The 19,989-nt window shown below is 28.3% G+C and overlaps 1 protein-coding gene across 9 annotated transcripts in view; it reads right to left on the bottom strand.

Annotated features, from left to right (window-relative positions):
* Window positions 1-19,989, bottom strand: part of Ssdp (Sequence-specific single-stranded DNA-binding protein) — a 165,530-nt gene that overhangs the window by 130,780 nt on the left and 14,761 nt on the right. For all 9 annotated transcript variants that reach the window (XM_075363510.1, XM_075363516.1, XM_075363513.1 and 6 more), the window contains exon 5: window positions 12,794-12,835. In XM_075363510.1, the coding sequence (XP_075219625.1) occupies window positions 12,794-12,835 (42 nt within the window). The remainder of the gene's footprint in view (window positions 1-12,793; window positions 12,836-19,989) is intronic.

Below are 19,989 nucleotides of genomic sequence, written 5' to 3'. Positions count from 1 at the left end.
TTGTGTAAGGACAACTAAGAATATGCTAATGATAAGCAAATAGTACAAAAGCATATATGTATAAAAGCAGAAAAGTAATACAAGAGTATAAAATAAAGTCAGGCTTATATCAACACACTTAACAAATTGTAACCAGAATAAACATGATTCAACCTTCTCAACCACATAACTGTGGCAACACCGTGGCAAACCTATTATTTGTCAATAAATTTATCGCTAAGTTTTACATTTTTTATAAATAACACATATGAAACCTCTGGTAGGACCAACAAATAGTAATTATATAATATTTTCAAAATCAAGACTTTCCAACGGCAGAAAGTTTTTCTTACTTCAGTTCAAGAAATATAAAACAAGACCTGATATTAAAATATTTTATCAGGATGACAAATTAAAATAGTTCACTCTACACTGGAAAGAGAAAACTAAACTACAATGAAATTTGAATTATGATAAAAGATTTTCATCAAAATTAATGGAGCAAATACATTAAGAAAAAAATTACATGCTATATAAGAATTTTTAGATTAATAAAAAGTATCATGAAAATATATATATATGTGTGTGTATGTATGTATGTGTGTGTGTGTGTGTGCGTGCGGTGTTGGCCTCTAAATCACCTTATATCTCCAGAACTACTCGACCAATTTTGACCAATCCTGGTCAGATTACTTTTATTATGGGCATTGATGCCATTAAATTTTTAACTTTAAAGGTCAAAGGGTGAAGTGAAGCTGTACAGCAAGGTCACAATCAGTGAGATTTCGCCCAATTAAGATCTTATTTTTCTTAGCACATTTGTTAACAATTAAAAAAAACGTTTTTTTGAAAAACTGCACCCTCACCCCGAAAAAATTCTCTAAAATGGTCTGAACAAACTAGTAGCTAAGTAGATACAGTGTGTCATTTAGTACCCCCTCTCAACACAAGAAGCACTAGTGTACGGCTGCTGTAGTCGCCTTTCTTTCTTTTTCTGTTTAACCTCCAGCACCAGCTGTGTTGTAACGTCACAGGTAAGCAGTAGAATTAAATAAATTAATAATATTTAAAGTCTAAAAAAGTACTTAGTGACAACTAGTACCGCCACACCTGCACAAATGAAATACAGTATGCGCACGCGCGCTTTAGTTAGAATCATTGAATTAAGTAACCAAAAAATATTATATTTAAATAAAATGATAATATTTTTAATTAAGTCGTGTGTATGTGTGTGTAAGCTGTGCATTAGAAAAAAGCTGTGTGGCAGAAAAATCCTACAACTTTGTCAGCTTTTTTTTTTTAATTGTTTTCAATATATATAATTGGAGGTAAAATCAAAATAATGTGACCGATTAGTTTTCCATGGTATATAATTTAGAAATAAAATAGCTGCTAAATCTGAAAATTGTAGTTTACACAATAGAAGCAGTTCAGAAGAAAATGACAGATTTTACATTTTCAAGCACTTTCATTTATTATTTACAAGTAGATTTAGATTTTAAACGTTTGTGAATTATGCATATAATTTTTTTTTAATTTTTTTCTCAGATAAAATTAATAACCAAAAAACTATTTGACTTAAAATAATGGTAAAAATGGGGTAATTTCTAATAGGAAACTACAGCTTGAAATCTTTTTTCAATTTGAAAATAGAAGTACTCTAGTCCAGCTCTTACGAAACGATTATGCTACCTCAATAATTGCATACATTTTTAACTAATACTATTAACTTTTAAGTATGATGAATGTACTGCCAATTTATTGTATAATTCTATATAATTTATTATCACTCAACTCACACAGTAGACTATACCAGGTACCAGAATGTTTTCAAATTTTCTTCTCTAAATACTACTAAGATATATGTATGGTTTTTTTCCTGTTTAGCCTCCGGGAATCACCGTCAGGTATTACTTCAGAGGATGAATGCAGATGATATGTATGAGTGTAAGTGAAGTATAGTCTTGTACAGTCTCAGGTCGACCATTTCTGAGATGTGTGGTTAATTAAAATCCACCCACCAAAAAGCACCGGTATCCACGATCTAGTATTCAAATCTGTATAAAAGTAACTGCCTTTACTAAGATTTGAATGCTGGAACTCTCGACTTCAAAATCAGCTGATTTGCGAAGATGCATTCACCACTAGACCAACCTGGTAGTTAATGTACATGTATGTTTGCTTTTTTTAATGTAACTACTGCTATCTGTTACTTACAACTACTTCTGGTTTAATATTATTAACACTTTCTGTTCTCTGTTATAATTTTACAAGCTTTTTTATAACCTGAAAACTGTGTTCAGATAGAACACTTTGCAACAACTAAACACTAGAATAATTAAGTCCATAAAACATAAAAATAAATTCCAATCAAATTCCATTATTTTTAACTTGCTGATCTCGGTATAAATTCAAGTTATAACAGACAATTTCTCTGAAATAAACTTTTTTGAGTTGCTTTTTTACATGTCACTAATGCTTGCTTTCAATCTCACTAAACAATCAAAGACAAATATTTACTTTAATTATCTTCTTGGAAATAATATAATTTCCACTCAAAATACAATGAACAAAATGAGGGGTGTTACAAAATTATGATATATGACATATTCCAATTATGACGAAATGGAGGTGAAAGTAAGGATATAATCTCCTCGTTTCACCACTACTTAAACCACCTTTCATAAAAGGTATTAGTGATTTTTTCATGCTTTAGAGTTTACAAATTTGGTAATTAAAATCATAATAAAATCTAGTCTTTAAGATTAATAATGTATAATGTTATTTCCCTCTAACTCTAACGTCATCAACAAAAGCCTACAACTGTAGACCGGTAAAGATACATAAAAATATTAGTTTAGAAACAGGAAGTTATATTTAAAATAAAATCAAAAAGATTAGACTCTTCACTATCATTGACATAAGAAATTTAATTCAAATAAACCAACAGAACAATACAGTGTTAGCACTATTAGTTAAGCTATGAATTATTTCAGTATAAAATAAAAAGCACGTTTTCTAGAAACAAATCTAAATTATCCCCATACTGACAGCATGAACTGACAGTAATTTATTCATAAGATTACATTACAATTTCAAGCTTAATGTAAAAAATATAATAATTATTTATAATAAAAAATTAAAGGTATGGAAATAAATGACTGTAATTTTCAAACACAAAAACTATACTAGTCATGATATGATGATCATCCCATAATAAACTTAACAGACAGTATGCAGAGAAATTGTACCCAGTGTTTTTAAACCCTAAACCAACAAGCATGGTTTAACACCAAAGATATGCCAGATCAACCAAATTGGCTTTGCTTCATAACTTTGTAATATTTTCAGTTTTATAACTTAGTCTCCAGATCGCATTGTTGGTAAAGTAATTTATAAAAACAACAGGAAAGCTTTTTATTGTAATACACTTGTTTTTATTTAGTTTCCATCCTTTGCATTCTTGGTGAAGTCTAACATGTTTGTTAAGTAGTGATTATGTCATCTTGTTTACGTTTCTGTGCCTGGTCTAATGTGATCAGTTAATTTTATTAAGTATGACAAGACATTGTTTTTTAATTACTATTTGATAATAAACATGTCTCTTAAACAATTCAATGGGTGAGATAACGGCTTTTTTCTGCATAAGAGGAGTCTGCTGATTTTGAAACCGACTTCAATAAAGAAGATGATAAGATCTCTATCATACACTGAAATTGATGAACCCAGTTATTCTAGAGTTCATCTGCTTACAGGATTTATTAATTCTGATGATGAGAATAGATAAGAGATGAGTGGAATATTATTTCTCCAACAAATCATCACAGACTAAATAAAGAGGAATTCTAGTTATAATCGCAATCATTGGGGTGTAGGCCACCAAGGAATTCTTCCACTATTTAATATTATAAATTGTTTTTTACGATGATTTTATGCATCCACATCGTCTTCAACATGAAAATATGCAGTTAAAACACAAGTTAAAAACATTATCACAGAAATATGGAATATATAATATATGGAACGAAAGGAAAATTTCATGAAATGGAGAATGACGAAACCACCAAAGTGTAAAATATTATTTAACAACAGTTGTACTTTAAGATTTTCAATGAAGGTACTTTTTTTAATTCCAAAATAAATAAAATGTTAAATAACTTGTTTATAATAGAATTTTGAAATAGTACAATAAACAATTCTTAACAGCTTTGTCAGACACAACTTTATACCATTTTTCAAAAATCTGTGTTCCAAGAACTGGAACAAACCAGCACAAAATAATAGCAATACATGAAAAAAAGATTTTACTACATTTTCCTTTGTTTTATGATTATTTTGATAAGTAATATTATATTCTCATAAAAAATAATTTAAGAATTTAAATTAAAAGTTTACATTATTAAAGTTTACTAATAATGCCTTGCCAATTCAGAAAAATATATTGCCAGTTCAAGGCACTGATAACCAATTTTAACCAATGGTTTAAGAAACCAGTTTTTAATTATTTACCAGTATTTTTCTCTTGCTTCAATTTTCAAAATTCTACATCATGAAATACCCAGGTGATGTGAGATAGTCATATCATAGCAATTAACTGTCTAACCCAGGGATCAGTAAACTTTCTTTAATTACTACTTTAGTTTCATTCTGTAAAAGAAGTGTCCTACATAAATTTTCTAAAATAAAACATTTTCAACATCATAAATAAAAAACGATTTTGAGAAATTGTCAATAAAAATTTGACTTGTGCAACATAAAAAAAGAATCAAATAAAATTATTTGTTTGGAATGTACGTCATCCTCCCATAGTGTTGATGTCTGTGTGCCATTCTTAAACCTTCACTCATAACTTGAATCACATGTATTTATACCCAGTGATCACATTTTTTCACATCATATTATTCAAGACAAACAAACTGTAAATAAAGTGTGAGTTTTTGTTTGCAGAAATTGAAAATGTATGAACTAGTCATAGGCAGTAACACTAATATAGTATGTTAGACTGGCTTAATGGATAACAGTCCACTCAATATTCAGGGACAATCAAAAAAAGATTTCATACCTGGTAATTGTGATTAATGTACTCATCAATAATGCAAAAAAAATTCATAACGAACAGTAAAGCATGATCAGTGAATATAAAACTTGTATTTATTTTCAAAGAGTAAGACTACAATTACTCATTTCATATTTAACAAGATGCTTAAAGAAAAACTACGGTATTTATTTTAACTAAAAATATTAAGTCAAAGTTATAAATTTTCTCTTACTGTATAAACATAAAAAAAAAAAAACTAACTATAATTTGTTTTTAAAAAAGGTAACTAAAACATAACATTATTTTTAACTAATGAAAACAGGGTTATTGTATCTGCACAGGTGTACAGATATGGATTTTAAAAAAACAACTCTCTACATTTTTTAGTTTAAAAAATACAGCATTTATTAATAAAAGAATTAAAACCTAGAAATATAAGACTTTGGAGTACCAACAAAAAAACCTGATTAACATATTTTGAACAAATGATTCATTTTACCATGATTTTGAACAAAGATCTTGTTTATCTTAACTAAAATAACAAAAAATTATATTTCATTAAGTACTAGAGCCATAAAACTAAACAAGATTGAAAAATAAACTCAAAGAATTTCAAAGAAGACATGTTACTAACATAATTTTATTAACTGACTGTATGTTTTATTAACATACATTAACTAACATAAATATTACAACAAATTATTAGTTAAGAAGTTCACAATGATCCGGTTGGTTACAAAGGTACTTTGCTACAAAAAAAATAAAGGTAATTGAAATAACACATACTAATATTTAAATGTATAGAATGTCCTTTTTAACCCTTTTTAATGAGATCTGTGAGAAATTAAAAAAATTACAATGAAGAAAATTCAGATCCAACCAGATCACTGCACCACAGTTTGTTATGGTAAAACAAGAAAATTATTCCTATCAGCATTTTAATAATGATGAAAAAGAGTAAAAAAAAAACCTTTTACATACTATAGTTGATATAAAACTAGCCAGAGTGAATCTGTCAGACTACCTACTAACCAATACTGTCTTGGATGTTAAGCATGAATGCATAGACTAATGAGGTAACTTAATAGTGCTAAGTGAATTAAATTTTTAAAAAAATAAAAAAATTGTTAACACTGCACAGTTAAATAATCTAGTCAATAAATAAACTGAATGTTATCAATATCAGATGTGGTACACAAATCACTTATAAAAAAAAATTGCCAGAATTTTGTCTTTTAAATGTATTTTTATTGCAGACACAAACTAAAAAATTAAGAACTTAACATGTTTATAACTTCCTAAATGTTTAAAAAATATTCTTAATTATAAAAAAAAAGAAATGGAACACTAATAAAAAAGATGTTTGAATTATATCTAACTATTTTCCCAAATAGATTGTTTACTATGAACATACTTGCTAACTTTTTCTTTTAACAAACTTTTTTTCTTTAAACACAATAACAAGAGACGTTTTTTCCTACTTATCCATACCATACCATAATATAATTTTTTTAAATATTTACCATAAACAAAAATAAATATCTAAATACTCATGTACAGCAGAAAATTATTTAATTGTTCACAAATTTTCTACCATATTGCAACACTGTTTATATAACGTAAAGATAATTACACAATTTCTTTTAATTTATTCCAAAAGCTGGAATAAATGAAACAATTTCACTTCAGTAAGATTTGGAAAAACTTTTGTACCTCCAAATAAGCAAATTTTGGTACTTCTTACGAGGAATTTATACAAAAATGAATCATTATAGTTTGATAACCAGAATCTTCACGTAATATCAAAGGGTTCTGTGTACAAAATATGACCAACTAGCACCAACACATGAGCCTGCGCCTATGTCCAGATACATGCAGTCAGTAAGGTAAGGCTTTAGTACAACACTGCTATTGCTATAGCAGCCTAACGGAAGGAGCAAGTACCCCCACTGGAAGTATCATGAATAGAAAATGCAGTTTCAGTAGTGAACTAGTGTTATGACATTCTAGCTGCAATTTGAAGTCTATCATAACAATCTGAGCAACAGGGTAACCAGTCAGTTCCCACATACAGCAGCACTATGTCAAATGCATTACAAACATATACAACCTAGACCTGGACTGACTGTGGGTTTCAGGGAATGTGGAACATGTAACCTTAAGGCAGTGCTAAGTGCAAACACCAAGTTATAAGCCAATGAGAGAACAAAACACAGTTACTTATCAGAAATCATTTTGTTGATGGTGGTCAATTTAACCCACAGTTACTTGCACAAATGGGACAAGACTTGAAACTAACTGATTGCACACAAGACCTAAATCTCTACCATAACAAGGCTGATTTAGTGGTAAACACAGTATACAACAGATTGGTCCCAAGAACAGCCTGGTAAGACCTTGAAACAATGCTGCTGATCCTGAGTCCAAATTCAATTGATTATAGTAAACACTCAAGGTTACTTCTATACCACTGGGAACTAATAGCCCACCTACAGTTCAAATTTATCAACATGAAAAAAAAAATTAAAAAGTAGACACCCATACATACACACACCTAATGTGAAACCATGCCGGTTAACAGTTGTGGAAATCGATACCGCTGAACACAAACATGTATGTACATGCTGAATCGAATGCTACCTTCAAAGGGTAGTGTTCAAAATTAGAAAACTGATGTTTAATTTATACATGCAATCTTTTAACCATCAACAGATGCTTCACCTACACACAATACCATAGCATTTTCAAACAAACACAAAACCCCTTGAAAGTAACATTAAATTCCTAGCACATCAGCATGTCATGCATCGTGCAAAACCATTCACCAAAATGATCAGTAGTTATTACAGTAGTGATCACACATGACAAAACAATCAATGAGAAGGCAAATTCCAACATAACTGTCACCAACTAGTAGCAGTATATTAAGCAAGAAAACTGTTGAACTCATATGTATCATATAATTCTAAACTTCAATCATTAAACAAAGAAAGGGACAATTTTTAATTACTTAGGAATATTAAAGAAACATACTTTCTAATTTATTAAATAAAGATATATCTGCAATAGAGCACTTCATTTTATAACGTAACAAATAACAGTATTTTAGCAAACAAAAACAAAGCAAGACACCATGATATACATAAATCTACAAAAATGTGTAGAGTATGAAACAATCTATAAAGCAACTAAATGAGACTTTCCAATACTAACAATACAAATTCTGAAGCAATAAATATAATTCCTTCTTTAAAAAGAGACGGTTTCAACATTGGGTTCCATTTATTAGTATCAATCTTGTTTTAAGAAATCAATCTAAACTATATGACTGTTTCAAAAAAACAGTTAAGTAACTGCAGCATGCATATATTATACAGGCTGTAACAGACTGTTTTAATTTACATAAAATATTCCCCTTCAATAAGGAATTTCAATCTGTCAAATATTAAAGAATAAAACTAAGTCTTTATGTTTCTAACATTATAAGCATTTTATAATATCCATTACATAAAGGTAAATCAATCAGTATTTAGCTTAAATAAAGCTGAAAAATTATCCATTGATAAGAAAATAATAACAGATCCACCATGGAGTACAGCTCATGTTAACAATTAAACAGAAAAAATAGACAATCGCTTATTAACTGTTACATCTAATGTGATGAAACATCTGTGGCTAAATACCACCATTTAAATGCAACATAGTACATATAAAAAATAGATAATATTGTATAAAAACTTCAGAAATCACTAATATCTTACTTATCATTAATGGTAAAAGAAGTATTAATTTGAAAAGCAAATATAAAATTAAGCAATGAAGTTTAAAATACAAGTGGTAAAATGTTAACAAGAATAGCATCCTAAATAGCAATCCTCAGATTCCCTAAACTATTTTAAATGAAAAATTTTGTTGTACTTCATTAATTCAGTCCATACACTTCTGCACAGTTTAAAGAATATACTTCTTTTTTTTTTACAAAATTGTCAAGGAAATTTCTCTAGTTTACTTAAAGGATGGTTAATTATATTTACTTATCTGCATATTAATTGTTTATAAGTGGTTTTGTAGCTGACTATTTAGTCAACTATTCATTATAACTTTCTAGCAAATAAAAAGCAAATTTACACATTTTTGTAAGCATTTCTATTCTAATCTAATGAAAGTTCTTAATAGAATTAATCTATTACAGAACATCAGCAAAACTCACATCATTATATTCTTGTACTAGGAATGTAATTATAATACCTTGAATTTAAAATAAAGATAAAATTTCTATAAAAAGAAGTGGAAGAACACATTTTACATATTTACTTATTTCTCGCTTGCTATCAAAGTTTTCTTTTAAATAGTCATTTCCTTATCTTAATAACTATTATTTAATATACAATGTAATTATATACATATATATCTATATTTAAGCACAAAGCACACAGTCAAATGAATAAAAGAGTCAAATCTCTTATGGCTCTCTCTCTCTCTCTCATATATGCATGCATGTATACACACGTGCGCATGTAGTAAGAACTCTTTGCATTACGATACTTCTTAAAAATATGCACGTTTTTCTTTTAATTATTAAAAATAAAATAAATATTTTAAAAAAATATGAAAAAATAAATAAATAAACCTAATTATATATCAGTGCAAAAATAAGTTAGATGCTTGTTAAATTTAACAATTTTTTTTTATATAGGATTTTTATTCATTTTTAAAATATATTTTTATTACAATTGAATTTTGTTTATATAAAGGAAACCATTGTTTGTTTATGCATAATTAATGTAAATAAAAAATAACACAGTTTCTTACTTTTAACATAAATAATTTTCCAGTTTTTAAACACTGTGTAAAGAGAGTACATAAATTTAGAGTGTTATATATTTAATTTTTTTAATACATAAGAAAAATTCTGTTTAAAATATATCATTCATTATCAGGATAAACAAACACAAATTAATAAAAATACCAAATGCCAGATTATTTTTGAAACTGCAAATTCATATTCTAACATTTTTTTCACCGATATTTCAAAGTCTAGTAGTACTCATAAACTGGTGCGTGTAATTTTTATTTAAATTCGTAAAATTTTTAACCAATAAAATGAATGCTGTAATAATCAGTAGGGTTATTACAAGTAATTTAACGAGAGAGAAAAAGTGCTATGCACAAGGTTCTACCCTACAAGACCCATGATGAACGTGTTACAATTTGTCAACATCTGTAAATCATGATCTATATATCTTCCGATCCACCGATCACAAAAAGTTTAACAAAATAAATCTCTTTAAACATAATTTTTGTAGTTTTCTAGAATCAGTTAATTGAATATACTCTTAATTTAATTTCTCACAATAAAACTCCATTAAAACCCTAATACTGAATCACTAACATTTACAGGGAAGAAATTAATTTGAGAGATAACCTATTACTGAATTGGAAAACATTTTTAAATTGTCCAAAGACAAGGAAAAACTATGCAGTCCTATGGCCAGTAAATAAGTAAACAATAAAAAAAAAAACTGAAGAAATTTTTAAAAAGAACAAAACCTCAATGATAAGCCTATCTCTGTGAATTCAGTAAACGAGATATGTACCTTAGCTTACTTTTTCTTGAGAAGTGACCAAGAACAAGCAGTGAAACCTAAAATACAGCAAGCATCAGAAATAATGATAATTAAATGAGTAGTACAGAAATATAAGAATTTGAAATATAATATTTCAAAAACAGCCAAACTCTGGTAAAAAGTGAATCTTATAATTAGGAAGACATTAAGCCGATAGGATGATATAGAAAATGTTCAGCTTTTAACAACAAAAGATCACTAGCTGATTGTCATAAAGAGATTGCTAATAATATTGGCCAAGTAAACATTCAGTACACACAATTTTTGCAGATTATTTGAGCATATACAGAATGGCTGTATAATTTATACCCAAGCTCTTAAATGAACAGAGAACAGAGTTTAGCCCCGTTCCACCCACCTAGTCTGTAATCGGTTTATATAAAAGGCTATTTTCCATGTTTGTCAAGCACCTCACTCTCCAAACAAGATTTCCCTGTGATTAATGGTTATAATAAAAGTTAGATATGCTATTTAAAGGGTAATAATATAAGATCCACGAGAATTTTATGCAGAACACAATGTAGCCGACTATCATTCTGAAGAAAACTTTTAAAATTTTTAAGCGATAGAAAAAGTCCAGTGAACGACCATAAGGATTACAGTTTGAAGGACAAGAACCGAAAGTTAACGCAACTTATTTTTGTTTAATGTTGTATAGCTAGATACTTTCGTGAGCAAACTTTGTTAATCTCACATTGCCGGGAAGGGACCCATTTTCCCCAAGAGCTAAAAAATTTAGTTTTATTGACATGTATAAAGGCAAATTATTTTATGAACACAGTAAAAAGTTAACATCTAAATTTCAATTTCACCAGATGTATGCCACGTCTAATAAATATAGCAAAAAATAATGAATGAAAATCATCTTAACAATTAAGCTAAGTGCAAAACTTTATGGTACATCACTTTCTTCTACTTAAAAGAGCTATTTTTAAGAATCTACTATTAACTATTTAAGAATATTCTAGAAGAATAAATGTACAGATGTCTAATAACATGCTGCATCCAGTAATTAGGTTATCATATCAAGTTGGGGGATTAATAAGAAAAAAAAGTGGGATTATAACCTTATAATATGGAATATTCAATTTTCTCTACACTGCTTGAACTATTTCTAAATTTCAATTTTTCTAAAAATGTATTTCTAAGAACTTATTTGATTATAAAAAAAATTCAAATGAATAGATGCATACTAGTTTGTAAGGTATTAATGAAGGCATACATACTTAACTAAAATCAAGACAATAATCAACTGCATTTTTTTAATCAGGAATTCTAAATAGTAAAATTTAAATTATTACCAAGGGATTGTGAGTAGTTAATATTGAAATAAATAGTACAATTAAGGAAAACAATAGTAATAAAAAATACAAACAATGAATTTCATGCAAAACAAGCAAAACCTAAAATGCAAATAGAAACTCAACTAGCACCAAAATTAAACCTTAAGAAGACTATTTATCACTGCCTGTACTGTTATACTTAAAAATGTCTTTTCAGAATCACTTCATGTAATAATGTCTCTTCACTAAACTTTTATCAATTGAAAAAAATGTTGTTTTATTTCATTGTTATTTAATTAAAATTATTAATATTACATTACATCCCTTTGTAAGAATATGTTTACATACATTACATTATATAGTATTACATTTACACACACCTGTGTGTATATATATATATATATATATATATATGTGTGTGTGTGTGTGTGTGTGTGTGTGTGTGTGTGTGTGTGTGTGTGTGTGTGTGTGTGTATGTATGTATGTATGTGTGTATGTATGTATGTATGTGTGTGTGTGTGTGTGTGTGTGTGTGTAAGTTAACAATGCATGCTCACACACATGGGTAATTTTGACATATCATTGCTTCATACTTCACACATAATAGTATAACTTTCAAAACAAAGAAAATATATTAAATTAGTAAGAACAATCACTCAAAAAATAAATGGAAAACACATGCGCACACACGCATGTAGATTAGCCTAAATAACTGCTTAACTACAAAAATTTCAAATTAATTTTAATGTCTATAAACCCAGAATTAACTGAAGAAAGTGCAAAGGCAAAACATAGAAATAAATGTATATAAAATAAAGGCAATGACATTTAATATAATTAAAATAATTTATAAATTTATCACTTACATGAGATATGCCATTTACACCATAGCCAGAATTAACGAAACCCTGTCAAAATAATAACAGCACAATTAAAACTTACAAATATAAAGAACTATGCTTAGTGGTTGTTAAAATAAATTAGAAAACAAAATTATGCTCATAGTTTACAAAAATTAAACTAGAGTATTATAAACTAGATTAATTATTAAATTAATTTCACAAAATATATTTACAAAAACCATTCATTACAAAGAGTTTCTGAGTGCACACTTTTTTCAAGTTTATAATTTCAGAGGAATTTCCATTAGCATGGAAATGCTAATAGAAATTAGGAAGGAAGGAATGAACTAATAAAGAAACTCCCCTGGATCAAGAAAAATAGAGGACATTCAGTTGAAACCTGTGAAAAAAATTCACTAAAGGATTTAAAAGTAAATACAGACAAAACATTATGTGTATAGTTAATGTGATGTTCTACAGTGTGACTGCAGATCAATGCTGCAAATTGACGACGTTTAAAGATTAGTATTAAAAAGAACTTTTTTTTAATATTATCAGCAATTCAAAAACTGTGATAAAAAGAGATAGAATCTTCTATAAACAACACACCTACATAACTAGATTCACATTTAAAATAAATACTTTTAAGCTAAGATTCCAATTTCTCATGTAATTTCCCTTTCCTAACATAAACAACCACATAACATTTCACAAAGATTAACATCTGAAAAACAGAATTATTTAAATATACTTTTTTACATATATTTAAAATAAAATCATAATTAATACTAATTAAAGTTCAAATCTACATAAAACTGTCTCGCTCAGACAAAATCCTAAAAATGTCACATCTGAAAAAAGATTAAAGAATTTGCTTAAACAGAAACAATGACTATTCCAATAGATTCAATTTTACATCCTTAAAAAAATAAATAAATATAATTTTCCTAGGCCAAAGGAAGACACATCATAGCATGATGCTTCACAGTTGTTCCAATATTATTCAGTTTTACATCATGAACCTACAGAAGATCAATTGATAAATATTATCAGGAAGTTCTTCACAGTCATTCTCATGATACCACAAAAGTCAAAGACTACCAAACTAGTGTAAACTTTACTGCCAACACACATTATGGAATTGGAAATCCCATGACATTTTTGCCAATTCCTTGCCACTAGTCCGGAACTCTTTAACTCATATGCAATTCAATTGTTTGCCAAGCAAGTTACTCTCTAAAATTGGCCCCAGCAGTATTTGAAAATTCAAGTGACTGAAAAATGACATTTAGGCAAGAAAACATTATGTAAGATGCAACATCTGAGAACCATTACACCACAAGATTTATTTTTAATAAGAAAATTGTTTATCTAAATTTAAATCGTTATATAATAAGAATACTTAGAGAAAATAAGCTAGAACAAAGTATGAAGTATTTTTGTTTTATTAGCCCATGAAATCAACAGATATACTTTTCAACAGATTTTTTTACTAAATGTAAACACAAATACCTACTTACAGGATTGTCATTTTAAAAAAAGTTTCTTAGAACGAGATTTAACACTTCATAAAATCAATAAAAATACATAAAGATCTTATTTTACCTTCAAAGAGTACAATAATGATGAAAAAATGAACTAGTTAAACATATAACTCCTACATCAAAGTAAATAGGAGAAAAACAAAGGGAATGAAATATATCAGAAAGAAGCATGTGTAGCTAAATGTAAATATAGAACATACTAAACCAGAAGTTGCAGATTTTTTTACTCCGGCAGTAAAATTCCAGTGCTAGGTAAACAAAATGGGTACAATGGCATTATTTCTTAACTGGCATACATTATTGTGTAGCTTTAAACTCTTACTCTCGGCCATTTCTTGTAACTGATGCACATGAGATATGAAATAGATTTCAGAGTTGCTTTCTCAGAGGACAATGCTGTTATTTTACAAGGTTCTTATGTTGAATGAAGTGACTTTTATTATACATTTATTTATATATATATATTCAATAAATTATAAAGGATGGACAAAGCAACTAGATATAAAAAAAAAAAGACTTAACATAATCTAAGAATGCTTTAATACAGAAAAGAAATCTTATAAGATTTTGGAATTTAAAAATAAATTCTTAAAGATATCTCATGTCAGGGATTTATGGAAGCAAAATATGGACAACATGAAAGCCAGAAAAATATAAACTAGAGGCTTTTGAAATGCAGAATTACAATAGAATAAAATGCTGAAAATGAAGTGATTTGATAAGAATACAAAATAAAAAAGCTTTAAAATGAATAGAAAAAGACAAAGATATGGGTTGTCATAGTGCAAGCAAGGAGTTGTTAGCCTTAACAAAGTTGACAAAAACAGATCTGGCTGACGAAGTTTAATATACACAGAATGCAGAACCAAACAAGATAAACTTATATAATTATGAGAATGGCTACCAATATAGTGCCACTTTATGTCAAATTAGACTGACAAGACAACTACACATTATATAGCACACTTGAATAAGGTAGAAGTGCCCGTTACCTTAAACGATTCAATTTTCTAAACATTGGTATATACATTAGATTCACTGAAACAAGCTGATGCAACTTCTGCATTAACCCTACTCTGCTCAAGTCATTTTAGTCAACCTAAAATACTTTAGTGTAATACGGTTGATTTTTAATCCTGGAAGTTAATGCACTCAAAATAACAAATTTTGAAATTTTCAGTAAGTCCAAGACATAGGATCTTATATTCTGATTTCAATATCAGACTTCTAATGACAATTTTATTCTAATGTCAGATTCACATACATATACAGTAAGTATCATTTATAGTGATATCAGATATAATGACATATCGGATATAGTGGCCAAAAACTTGTCTCTTGGTTGGTTTGGTATGTTGTTAATATAAATACAGTATGTATAATGTTTATAATTATATCGGTTATAGTGACTTATTTTTTTCTACTGCAATGCAACAATTCATCACTTATGACGGACAGAAGTGACTCGTCAGTAATGTAGTATATCTACATTGTAGCTACAGAAATATTTTGATGGTTAAAATGAGCCTCCTTATCCTTTTTACCTGCATATGTACTATAGTTCTTGTTCTCCTTATCTTCTTCCTGTACCAGATTATTGTAAACTGAAGCAGCCACATTCAGTTATTAACAACTGAATGTGGCTGCATTCAGTTGTGATGCTTTTGTTGTGAGTGGATCATAACATGTGGGTACAGTATTTTATTTACATATCCTGTATAATTCATTTAATAGATTTAATTATGACTTCACGAAAAACATCCACAATAGAGGAAAAGGCGCTTATTATCTGGCAGTTAGAGAATGGTGAAACTAATAAGAATATTGCACAAGAATTAGGCATAGGTCATTCGACAATATCGGTGATATGTTAGAACCATGAAAATATTAACAAACATTTTGAAACAAATTCTACGAAATCAAAAAAATTATGGCATAGTCAACATAATGATGTAGACCTGTTAGCACCTGTGTAGCACTGTTAAAATTGTTTAAATACTAGAAGCTAGTGATATCCCTATTAGCAGCCTTATATTGGAAACTAAGGCAATGATTTTTCAGAAAAATTCAGTAAAGTACGTTAAAGTCGAAACCATTCGTTAAAATCATAAGTTAAATTTAATTAATTATGTCCATTTTGTAAGTGTTACAATTGTTATCTAGATACTCTTACAAAACAGACATAATAATTTTAATTTAACTTGTACTTTAACATTTACAAAACTTTTATTTTATGACGATCAATTGTTGTCTCTAATTTTATCTTATGAATTTTATATATATTTTATTCTGAACTATTATAAATTTCTCCATAAGATGGCATAATAACTGAAAACATTTGAGGAAATCAAATAATATATTGATAAGCTGTTTTTAAAATAAATATATATATATAGGGTGATTTTTTAGTTCTGTTACCCAACTGTTAATGTCTGGTAATTTTTTTCTAAGAAAGGGAAATTTTATTTTGTGACACAAAGTTGGTAGTGCTACTCAACCAGTATAGATACAGCAGTGTGAGTTGATTCTCATTGAGTTGTGTAAAATTTTGTGCCGTTTCCAGTCATGTTACAAACAGAATGTCTTTTACCATAGAATGAGTTTTCATTCTTGAACAATGTTTTGCTATGAAATCATATGCATGTAAAAGAATCATTTCAAATTAAATTTGTTGGTGTTCCTCCACCAGAATAAATGTCAATTTCTATGCTAGCAAACCAATTTCGAGAGACAGGTAGTGTTTGAGACAGAAAACGTTGTGGCCGACAACTCGCTTGACGGATGACGTTTTAGAGAATGTGAAAACAAGATTGCTCAATTCTCCACGTAAAAGTTTACAAAAACTTACCACACAAGTCAGTTTGTCATATTCGAGTGTTTAGAAAGCTGCTAAAAAATTGAAATTGTATCCGTATCGTGTACGATTAGTCCAAGATCTTCAGCCTCCAGATTTAAATAAGCGATTGCAATATTGCCGTCGGTTTAGGTCTCTCGTAAATGATAACGGAATCGAATTTTTAAACACAGTGTTCTTTAGTGATGAAGCTTGGATCCATCTCGATGGTTATGTGAATAGTCAAAACTGTCAAATTTGGGCGGTTGAAAATCCTAACGCTTTATAAGACAAATCTTTGCATCCTGAAAAAATTGGTGTATGGTGTGCGATATCTCATCATCGTATAGGCGGACCCATATTCTTCCAACAGACAGACAGTAAATGGTGAAGTATACAGGAATATTGTGTGCCAATTTGTGTCCCTCCTGGAACCTCAAGAATGATATTGCTGGTTTCAGCAAGACGGCGCTACATGCTACACGTCTCGAGAAACCATGGATTTTCTGCAAGAGTTCTTTGATGATCGAATAATAAGCAAGGGCTTATGGCCTCCAAGGTCCCCAGACCTCATATCTCCTGACTAATTTTTGTGGGGCTATATTAAGTCCGATGCCATCAAAAACAATCCTCACACTATTGATGAACTTACAGTCAATATTACAGACTTAATCATGAATATTTCCAGTGCAACTCTTAAAAAAGTTTCTGCTAATATGCTGAAAAGAGTCCGTGCATGTATAACCGCAAGGGGTGGGCATTTTGAGCATATTCTTTAACAATTATGTCAGTAATAGCTTTTTATTAAATCTCTTTTGTAACAAATACATTTTTTATTTCACCTAAATTTAGCTTTCTTAAATTACATTTAAAATTGGGTAACAGGACTAAAAAGTCACTCCCTCTCTCGCTCTCTCTGTGTGTATAGCCCAATACTTTGTACTTCTTTCTTTCTTCCTTTTTCTGTTAGACCCCGGAACCACCGAACGTATTACTCAGAGGATGGATATGTATGAATGTAAATGAAGTATAGACATGTACAGTCTCAGGTCAATCAATATTGAGATGTGTGGTTAATTGAGACCCAACTACCAAAGAACACCGGTATCCACAATACTGGTGTTCTTTGTATTCAAATCCGTACAAAAGTAACTACCTTTACTAGGATGTGTACCTTAGAACTCTCCACTTCGTAATCAGTTGATTTGTGATGAGAGTTAACCACATCAACCCAGCGAAGTTCAAAATTTTGTACTAGGCGGTGTATTTAATAAAATTTAAATATATATATATATAACCACCAAAACACAGTAATTAGATAAGTTAAACTTACCACATTCATTTCCAAGAATAGATTTTCACAGCATCCCACATCTTCGGTTGGTACTAAATTTTATAATTATATTAAAATATAATTTTTTTTAAATTTGTTTTTAATTTTGTTTTAGATTGTTCATTGTTTTGAAATTCTGAAGTATTATGAATGTATAAGCAAATTTTTCTGTCCAGTACTGGAATGATGTAATCTTTATAACATAGTATTTTCTTTTGTTTTATTGTCATTATTGCCAACTATTAGATCATCATTTTGTTGTTAATTAAATCATCATCTTCAAATGTGATCTGGTGGGTCTTCATTTTATATTTTTGGTTTATACTTATAAATGTATTCAAGTATATTCATTTTTTTTCATTACTATTATATATATACTTCTAAAATCTCTAAATTATTTTTCCAATCAGTAATACTGTTTTTATTCTAATAAATGGTCTGCTACATTAGATACACCTTTTTTTGTTTTTGTATGTTGTGTAATGTTCTGTAAACCTTTTCTTAAGTCATCAATTTGGTTTTACCAATATAAATATTATTACATTCGTTGCACTTAATTTTGTAACACCTCTCTTTTATTCTTAATATTTTTTTTTAATATTTTATAATGTGATTATTTGGTTTATATGTTTTTTAATATTTATTTTATCATATACATTAATAATTTTTTTTATCACTTTTTTTGTGTAATTGTAATTTAGGTATAACTGTCTGTATTTTTTATTCTGCTTTTCATAAATTTTTTTATAATTTCAACATCAAAACCATTAATTATTCCTATTTGTTTTATTTCATTACTTTTTTTTTAAGTTTATTTTTATAATTTTTTGTGTAATGAATGAATGGCTCTAAATATCATGTTTTTATATGAATTAATAATTAGTCAAATTTTAAAAATTGTACTAATATTTTTTTTATAATAATGAAAAATTAATAATCACAAATGCTTTCAAATTTAATTTAAGTAATAATAATTAAGAACATTACAACTTGATACTGATGTAACTCTGATGAAATGGATAATTTGGATAAGAATCAAATAGGAATATAATTAGTCATAATACAAAAAATAAATAATAAACAAATGATTACAAAATATGAAGTTATTAAACTAAAAAACAGACTTCATGATAATGATCTAATATTATTAAAATCGGACTTAACACACCAATTCTTACATATTACGACAAACACAAAGAACTTATGAATAATTACGCTGAAGAGGATAATTTTAAAAAAAAAAAAGATCCAACAAATATCTAAGAATTGTAAAAGATTTAATATTTAAATATAAACTGATATTAAAATATGATAACAAAATACCATTAAAGATTATATCCATTTACACCATTATCCCCTAACCTCAACAGACTACCAAAATTGCATAAAATAAATTTTAAAACAGCACCTTCATATTTCATAGCTAAAATATTTAGAATAAAAATGAATTTTACCCATTAACATAATGTAAAAACTGGTTATGAAGTCATTATTAAATTAAATTCTATTA

This window comes from Lycorma delicatula, chromosome 4, assembly GCF_047948215.1.
Source record: "Lycorma delicatula isolate Av1 chromosome 4, ASM4794821v1, whole genome shotgun sequence".
Taxonomy (NCBI): domain Eukaryota; kingdom Metazoa; phylum Arthropoda; class Insecta; order Hemiptera; family Fulgoridae; genus Lycorma; species Lycorma delicatula.
The sequence above is the reverse complement of the archived record's forward strand: the minus strand, read 5'-3'. Positions and strand labels throughout refer to the sequence as shown.